The sequence below is a fragment of the Aotus nancymaae genome, unplaced genomic scaffold (assembly GCF_030222135.1).
Source record: "Aotus nancymaae isolate 86718 unplaced genomic scaffold, 86718_ANA_hifiasm-v0.15.2.pri h1tg000067l, whole genome shotgun sequence".
In the NCBI taxonomy this organism is placed as follows: domain Eukaryota; kingdom Metazoa; phylum Chordata; class Mammalia; order Primates; family Aotidae; genus Aotus; species Aotus nancymaae.
Genome location: NW_026988482.1, coordinates 21,897,950 through 21,906,768, shown reverse-complemented (window position 1 = coordinate 21,906,768; position 8,819 = coordinate 21,897,950). Strand labels below are relative to the sequence as shown.

Below are 8,819 nucleotides of genomic sequence, written 5' to 3'. Positions count from 1 at the left end.
CAGGTGTGTGCGCCTTCCTCCACCACGCAGTGGGCTCATGCCATCTTCTGCTGAGGAGCCCAGGGCTGGCCCCACCAAGTCTCCACCTCTGACCTAGAGCCACACTGCTGGCAGAGTGCCTCAGTTTCCCCATCTGAGTCAGGGCAAGAGGTAAGATCTCCTCAGCTCTGACAGCCTGGGGACAGAGTTAGCTCCTGCCCTGCCACCCATTCCCAATGTGACACAGGCAAGGCCATTCCCTGTGCTGGGCCTCGGCTTTCCCTCCTATGACAGCAGGGCCTCTGGGCCAGTGCCCTGTGGTCACCCCACTGGTAGACATGGAGTGAGACAGCTCAGACAGTGCTCTCAGGCCCCCAACAGCCCATATCCCTGTTAGCGGCCCCAGCATGGATGCCTCCTGCAGAAGGCGGGGTGGGGACAAGCACAGCAGAGAAGCACTCGGCCTCCTCCAGCTCAGCCTCCTCCAGCCCAGTGTCCATGGGCCACAGAATTCACAGAGGCAAGCCAAGAGCAACAAAGAGGAAAGAAGGAGAAGGAGAGAGGGAGAGAAAGAGGAAAGGGAAGGGGGGAGGGGAAATGAGGGACGAAGAGAGGGAGGCAGGCAGGAAGGAAGGAGTGAGGGAGGGAGGGAAGAAAGAAGGAGGGAGAAAGGAAAAAGGAAGGAAGGAAGAAGGGAAAGAGGAAAGGGAGAAAGGAAGGGAGGGAAGAAGGGGAGGAAGGGGAGGAACATGGGAGGGAAGGTAGGAAAGAAGGAAGGAAGAAAGGGAGGGATGTGGGTAGGAAGGGAGGGAGGGAGAAAGGAAGGAAGAAAAAAGAGGAGGAGAGGGAGGGAAGGAAGTCAGAAAGGAAGGCCGGCAAGAAGCCATTTATTCATGAGGCCCATGGGGTGGGGACGGGGTTGCAGTCACAGGTAAGCACAGTCTGAGAGGGACCAGAGATGGCAGCCACGCGGAGAGATCTGAGGGCTTATCCAGGAGTCTCGATACGCTCCCCTCCTTCCCGTGACTCCAGGCCGCTGGTGTCAGCATCGCACATGGGAGATGAGACGTCCCCAGCACAGACTTCCCTGGGCTCCCTGAGAGCAAAGGCAGTGCAGGTGACAGAAGAGGAGGTAGATGGAGGCAGCAGGATGTCAGCTGAGCACTGCAGCTGGTGGAGTGTGGGGAGGGGCAGCAGCAGGTTGGGGAGGGAGTGGGCGCCTACCTGGGCAAGAGGCTTAGCTGGCCATGATGTGCTTCACAAATGCTGGAAACAAGAAGAGAGTGAGTGGCGGGGGCGCAACACGGGGCAGCCACAGCTGGGAGCCTGGGTCCCAGCGCTCCCCTCCCAGAAGCCCCCGCCCCTGCTGAGCCCACCTTCGTAGTTGATGCAGCCGTTGGAGTCCTCTTGCCCAGCCATCAGCTTCTCCACTTCGTCTTCCGTCAGCCTCTCACCTGGCAGGAGTGGGAGGCTGAGTCAGCACCATGCATGCAGAGGCGTGACAGGGTGGGGACGCCCACTGAATCCCTCTAGACGGTGGCTCAGCGTCTCCAGTATTCCCACAGCCAGCATTGTTCACAAGACCTTGCCATCACCCCATTTCTGAGGCCAGGAGAATCAGTGACAAGTTAAGAAGGACAGGGCCTGGCGTGCAGTACGTGCTGTCCTCTGTCCCCCTAGGCTGGCCGGGGGTCCCTCCACCAGGAGGAAGCCAGGCCTCCCTGGAAGCAGTCCCTGGGGGCAGCCCCTTGAGGCAGAGGAAGGGCCCATGGGGTGGAGTTGGGACCTTGGGAGAGGGTGGTGGAGGGGACCAAGAGACCACCCCCTGCTCCCAAGTCTGGCATTCTCCTGCCTCCGTACTTCTGTGTGTGTGCTGGCCCCCCATCAAAGTCCCAGCCGCAGCTCCCCCTTCCCACCCCCACCTCTAGACATACACAGAGAGAGAGAGAGAGAGAGAGAGAGAGAGAGGAGAGAGAGAGAGACCAGCACAGGGCTGAAACAGTAGGCACTCAAATGTTTGCTGCAGGAAGAAATCACTTTGAAGAGGGGCCCCCTGCCACAGGCAGCTGATGGTGGAGGTGTAAGTGGGAGGTACAGAGGGCCCCACAGAGGTCAGGGTCCTCCCAGGGGCAGGCACTCGACCTGATTGACTACTTAGGGCTGTGGCCCTAGAATTTGACCACCGGGACGGAATTGATCCTATGCACCTTCCTGCCCTGCTCTGTCCCCAGAGCTGATGTCACCAGCTCTGAGCTGCACCAGCATGCCTCCTTTATTCTCCTCCTAAATAGCATTTCTGTCATCTGCCACTGAGGCTCCCTAACTGTGTAACTCTCTATTTCACCGATGGGACACAGGCCTGGAGGGAGACAGAGTGGTTTCTCCCAGGATGCCCCCGGAAGGAGTCACGGTTGGGGAGGAGGCTGCCCTCACCCAGTGTGGCCAGCACGTGACGAAGCTCAGCACCCATGACAGTGCCATTGCCCTCCTTGTCGAAGACCCGCAGCCCCTCCACGAAGTCCTCATAGGTGCCCGTGTCCTTGTTCTTGGAAATGTGCTGGAGCATGGGCAGGAAAGTTTCAAAATCCATCATCTTGGTATTGAGCTCTGCAGAGAGATGGTCCCAGGTTCCAGGGTCTGAGTGGGGTGGGCACACCCCTCCCTGTGCCTGATAATGAGGAGCTAGCTCCACCTCTCACACAGTTCCCAAAGCAGTCTACGCCAGTTTGGCATTTAAATTTAGCAAGCTACCATCGCAAGGCACTTTACAGTCTACTGAGCAATGCATTATTTCCACAGCCCCCTGCTGTTCACAGAGGGAGTTTGCTGCCATGCGCCACCGCGGTGGGCTCTGCCCAAAACCCCTTGCCCTACTTTTGGGAAACAATCCTCCCCCCATAAAATTTTCTTATAGATCACACTCTCCACCACCTGAAATTGGTCAGGAGCAGGTAGGCCAATCAGAGACCTTCCCTGGGACTTTTGAACCCTTGGTGAGAGCCTGGGCCCTGCTCCTTTTTTTTTTTTTAGCTTTGAAATTTTATTTATTTATTTATTGTTAGACACAGGGTCTTCTTGCTCTGTCACCCAGACTGGAGTACAGTGGTGTGATTATAGCTCACTGCAGCCTCAAATTCCTGGGCTCAAGGGATCCTCCTGGCTCAGCTTCCCGAGTAGCTGGGACCACAGGCGCTGCCACCATGCCAAGCTAAATTTTTAATTTTTTGTAGAGATGGAATCTCACTATGTTACCCAGGCTGGTCTCGAACTCCTATCCTCAAGTGAGCCTCCCAAAGCACTGAGATGACGGGCATGAGCCACTGCTCAATCTCACTTCTCCCTAGGTGTCAGTGCCTATGACCAGGAGGCCTGGCAAATCAGCATAGAGCCAGATGTGTCAGCAAACCAGTACTGCTTGCCACCCGGTCAGCATGGCCCTGTGACTGGCCTCGGTGTCCTCACCGGGGCAACGGGAGGCTGTCAGGAAAGATTCTCATGCTACCCCAAAGGATGGACAGCAGCCCACCCTGGCAGCCTCCCCGGACTGGCACTTTAGGGGCTATCAGGCAGGAGCACTAACCTTCCTGTCTTGGCTTCCCCAGGACACGGAGCACCTCCGCCTGTGTGGGGTTCTGGCCCAGTGCCCGCAGGACATCCCCACACTGCCCGTAGGTGATCTTCATCTCACACTTGGGTGTGCGGTCAAACAGCATGAAGGCTTCCTTGAACTCTGCCAGGAGAGGGCAGGGAGCCACAGACACTCCCAGGGTCAGCCTACCCCACTCCCCACACCCCTGGCAGGACCCTCAGACCAGGGAACCCCAGCCCAATCCTGCAACCCCTGCTCACCTGCAATCTGCTCAGGTGTGAACTCGATCTGAAAAGAGACGCCAAAGACTCAGATGCCTGTCTCAAAAGGTGGAGTCACGCCTCCTCCTGGGCACTCCATGGCCAGCCCAGGCCCCAGCCCCTCAGCTATCTCAGCCTGTCCCATTCAAGCATCCCAGTCTGCATCCCCAGGACCTCCTACAGTCCACCTTGACACCCTCCTGCCTCCTTGCACCCCTCCACCTGTCCAGCCAGAAGGCCTTGAGTCTGTGTGCACCCAGCCATGATGCTCAGTGGACCCTGGTGGGGGTAGAAGTGAGGAGGGAGGCCTGGTGCCCAAGGACTCAGGCCAGCCTGGGCCTTACCTGATGCTCCTGGTTCTGGGCAGATGTACCCTAAGCTGCAAGCCCCAGTCAGGCTGGCTTTGCTTGGGGCCTGGTGGGCAGGACTGCCAGCAAAGGACTGCCCAGGGTGGCAGGACTAGTAAGGGCAGTGGTGCAGGCCAAGGGCACGTGGCAGCATCGGGGGTGAGCACAGGCGCGCATGTGTGTGTGTGAGCAGGTGTCTACATGTGTCTGCCCTCACAGAGCCCCTTAAGCCCTCAAGACCAGACAATTGCTCACCAACCCCTCTATACCTATGTCTCACTCATGCTGTCTGGGGGCCCCGGGAAGCTCCCACACCCCAGGACAGCACCGGGCCGGGGCAGTGCTGCTGAGTGTTTGCTGAAGCCACATTGGGGCCACCTTGATTGACGTCCATCAAGAGGCCTCCCGGGATCCAGTGTCCCCCTCCTCACCGGATACCAGGTCTATTTTTATCACTGCAGTCACTTGCCCCAAGGTCAAGGTCATGGGAGGGAAGGGAGTTGGGGGAGGGCATGACTGGAGCCTCTCCCATGGCTGCTGCCTCGGGGACCCACCAACCTCCACAGTGCATGCTGGCACAGAGGGACACCCTGTCCAGGGCCACCCTGCCGTGGCTGTCCCTCCTGGCTTCTGGCTCCACCCAGCGTTGGAAAGAACAGGCTGTCATTCCTGGCTCTTTGAGAGCTCTCTCAACCAGGAAGCCTGCAGAGATTAGGTTCTCTGGGATCCTGGCAAATACTCCTTGCCCTTCACCTGCCCGCTGGGGATGGGGAAAGGGGGTGCATGAGGGGTCGCATTGTCGCCACCTCTCAAAGAGGCATCTGTGCCAACCTCAGGCCTGGCAAGACAGGATAATGCCACCATCGGCCCTGGCTGTGATCAGACCCTCACCATCGGGCCTGCAGAATGCAAGCCTGGGTCCTGGGGTGGCCAACTCCAGGTGCATATACTCTGAATGGTTCCCAGCTGCCCTGCAAGAGGGGACTTACTGGTCTGTTTCACAGCTGAGAAAACCACGCCTCAGAGCAGCAGGACTTGCCAAGTAAAATGGAGCAGAGTTGGGATTTGAACCCATGCCTCGAAGGACAGGGTAGGTGCCTCTGGGAAAGGCTCAAGAATAAGAAGCAAGACTGCACAGATGGAGTGTGGGTCTTGCTGGGCAAGCGGGAACAGGGAGGGCTCCACAGGGCTCCTGCAGAGGCAACCAGAGCAGCAGCGGTCCCAGCCAAGAACAGGGAGCAGGCAGGACACGGTACGTGCTGCTATGCAGATGCCGCAGGTGCGAGTCATGGCTCCCTCCAACTTTAGACTCTGAGAAAGGCTTCCCAGCCGGGGAAGGGCTCCTAGGGCCACTGGTCACAGCTCCATGACCAGCTTCCTGCACAGCTTCCAGAACGTCCCCACCCAACTGGTGCCTCCAGTTCCTACCTAAAAGCTGAGGCCGGAAGTGCTCTGTCAGCTCTGGGATCAGTGACCTGAGCAAGACCCAGCCTGGACAGGGACGCTGCTTCTTGTTACTCCTCATCTCATCCACCCTACGAGCGTGTATGGACTGGGGACCCCTCAGCTGAACAAGGAAAATCCGTGCCTGGCTCCAGCTGGCTCCAGGATTCCCCAAGGGTGAGAAGTCCAGGAAGAAAGGCAAGGGAGAGTCCATTTCCAAAACCACCAAAAAGCCAGTCCAGTCTCAAACTCCAGTCCAGACTTCACCCTTAGTTCTCAGCAGCACCACGGGAGTCCTGCCTAATGTCTGACCACCATCCCTCCTGCTGCGGCCCTTCTGATGCTTGAAGCAGGCAGGGCTTGTCTGACCTCTGCACAGAAGCTTCCAGCCTCAGCTCAGTGCTCACCTCCAGAGCCTGGCCTGCCTCTTGCTGCGTCCCCCTGGGATCCACTCACCTGCCCCGCTCCCATTGCCACAACCCAGCTCCCATACCCACCTTGATCTTGGAAGCATCAAACTCCACCTCCTTGGGGCGCTCAGGCTCAGGGGGAGGTGCGGGAGCTGGAGCTGCCTTGGGGGCCGCCTTGGCGTCATCCTTCTTGGGCTCTGGCTTTTTGGGGGCCATGGGGATCGTAAGCACAGAGAGGGATGTGAAGAGAAGAATGCAGAAAGCAGGGTAGGTTAGCCTCTGCGCCTAGGCCTTTATCCTGCCTGGACACCTCATGACCCCAGCCCCACCCCTGCAGTGCACAATAGGGACAGGGCCATAAAAGGACATCGGCTAGGCTCAGGGGCTATTTTGGGGCCTGGGGAGGGCATTGTTAGGGCTCAGGAATGGGTAGGGGAGGAGGGATCTCCATTCCTCCCAATCACCTGTTGGGAAGAGGGAGGGGGAGAGGGGGACAAAGGCCAGGGCTTAACACAGACATACACACACACACACACACTCATCTGCACACCCACACATACCCACACACGGCCCTGCTGCCCTCCGAAGGTCCACAGGTTGGAGAGGTGAAGACGTGTGCCGCGTGTTGCGTTGGGGCCAGAAGGACTAAGGCGACCTAAGGGCACCTCTGAACCTGAGCTCCCATCCATGCCTCAAAGTCCCCTGTGTCTGTGTCTATGACCGTGTCTATGTGGGGGAAGGGGGAGGTCAGCATGTGTGTGTGTGCATTGTCTCTGTGTGTCTGTGTCGGGTGTCTGTGGGTCCGTGGGTCTCTGTGTGTCTGTGTTTGTGTGGAGGGGTCTGTGTATGCCTGTGTGTGCTGTCTGGGTGCGGGGCTGTGTGTGTGCCTATGTGTGCTCCATATCTGTGTCTATGTGGGGGACGGTCCATGTGTCTGCGTGCTATCTCTGTGTGTCTGTCTTTATGTGTGTGTGTCTTTATGTGTGTGTGTGTCAGCGGTGTTGCCTCTGTGTGTTTATGTCCGGGTGTTTATACGTGTCTGTGTGTGAGTGTCTGGTATGGCTGGCAGCTGTAGCCCTGACTATGGGTCCAAGGGTCTCCAGGAACCCCACGAAGGCCAAGAGAACGGATGCTGCTTCCTCTACCGCAGCCCCCTAGGCCACTTCAGCAGCCCCCTCTTCAGCCCCTGCCGAGCCCAGGGACCAGCCTCTCAGCTTTCACCCCTGGCTTCCTACTTCCGCTCTCTATGGCCCCCAGGGACGTACCTTTCCCTACACACCCCAGGCCTGGCTCCCCACTGCACCCTCTGCCCAGAGTGCCCACGCTCCCTCTGCCTGACACATTCAAGGCCCGGCTCTACTGGCCCTCTTCCAGGAAGCTCTCTCCGATGCTGTTCCGCTGCCCCATGTTGCCCTCTGCTGACCCTTCTGGCAGGGGCTCTGAGACTGTCTGCGGTCTGCCTCTCTGAGGGACCCCAAACTGCCAAGCAGGGTCTGCCCCGGTGCAAGGATGCTCACCCCCAGTCCCTACCACTCAGTGCCCACCCCCAGCGCCCATCCTGCAGTGCCCGGTCCTCAGGGCCCATCCCAAGGCCCAGCCCTCAGCAGATGGCAGTGGCGGAGTGCAGCCTGGCTGGACCACTATTTGGGGAGGTGGGAAGCCTGAGGTGGCATGAGGCTTCCTGCACCGGGATGCCAACAGTGGGCGCATCTTGCAAACACATTGGGCTCTGTCCTCAGCCCAGTATCTGCGCCTGGGGGGTGGGAAGGAGGTGCTCCTGGTTATTTTTAAGTGCCTGGAGCCTTTGATAGAAACTTCAGAGGCAGTGCCCCCCACCCCCAGGGATCTCCCTGGTGTGGGGAGGGGCTGAGCCTGAGGCTGAGAGGGTGCGGCGGGGCCCAGGGCCTGTACCTGGCACACCCTGCCCTCTTCCTGCCAGGCATGGTCCCTCTCATCCTGTCACTCCACCTCCTGGGGAGGGACAGCAGTCCAGGGCTGGGGCCCGCCTGCTCCTGACTGGAACGCGCTCTGCCTCTCATCTGGAGGGCAGAACACCCCACATCTGGAAATCTGACAACATCCGGGGCTGGAGGGGGGGCAAGTTTTTCACTTTTCTTCCAGATGTTTGGCAAGAGTATTGAGAAAGAAAGGGGTGGGGGAGGGTCAGTAGAGACGAGCCAGAAATACCACAGAAGGAGGAGACAGCCAGAGGGCCACGCAGACCGCCCCAGGAGGCCCCACTGCCCAGGCCCGCGGACCCTCAGGACAACGGGCTCTGGAGTCACACGGGGGCCCCAGCCACCCACAGACACCATCAACAAGACCAATTTCCTTGCGTTCATCGTGAGGGAAGCGGAGGCCCAGGGCAGAGGACACACACAGGCCCCTCTCCCATCCATTTCTTTCATCCTCACACAGTTCCTGTCCCTTGGAAACCACCCAACATTGGCCCAAATGGGGATAAGTCAGTGACAAGAGCGTCCTGGGCCTCAGTGTCTGGGTCTGCCACCAGCCAGAGCCACACGGTGCCGCCTTCCTCCACCTGCATGGTAGGGGCAGGGCAGTGGCTCGGGCCCCTCCCGTCACACTCAGGGCTGATGTGCTCCGGCTGCAGCATGCCTCTGCTGGCTTGGGAGCAACAGTGGCCAGGGCTCACCCCCAGGCCCACCCTCAAATCTATAACATCTCCCCAGCCCCCAGTAGGGACTCTACAGGACCAGCCAGAGCCCTCCTGGGCACACCAAGGCGGGGAGCAAGGCAGGGGGTGAACTGAGGGCAGGAAGGTGCTCAG

The 8,819-nt window shown here is 59.1% G+C and overlaps 1 protein-coding gene across 1 annotated transcript; it reads right to left on the bottom strand.

Annotated features, from left to right (window-relative positions):
- Window positions 1–850: 850 nt before the first annotated feature.
- Window positions 851–6,321, bottom strand: MYL3 (myosin light chain 3). The gene is made up of 7 exons (XM_012438534.2): window positions 6,116–6,321; window positions 3,829–3,856; window positions 3,560–3,709; window positions 2,413–2,586; window positions 1,356–1,433; window positions 1,204–1,245; window positions 851–1,075 (listed from the first exon to the last, which is right to left on the bottom strand). The coding sequence occupies exons 1-6, from the start codon at window positions 6,242–6,244 to the stop codon at window positions 1,217–1,219; spliced, it is 588 nt and encodes a 195-aa protein (XP_012293957.1). The 5' UTR covers window positions 6,245–6,321; the 3' UTR covers window positions 851–1,075; window positions 1,204–1,216.
- Window positions 6,322–8,819: the final 2,498 nt, after the last annotated feature.

What these genes read in the sequence shown, in the direction of transcription:
- MYL3 (XM_012438534.2), bottom strand. Translation starts at nt 6,244, where the DNA reads ATGGCCCCCAAAAAGCCAGAGCCCAAGAAGGATGACGCCAAGGCGGCC. An exon ending in TTGATGCTTCCAAGATCAAG is followed by an intron (nt 3,857 to 6,115) that starts GTGGGTATGGGA and finishes GTCTCTTTTCAG; the next exon opens with ATCGAGTTCACACCTGAGCA. An exon ending in CGGCTGCATCAACTACGAAG is followed by an intron (nt 1,246 to 1,355) that starts GTGGGCTCAGCA and finishes TCTTGTTTCCAG; the next exon opens with CATTTGTGAAGCACATCATG.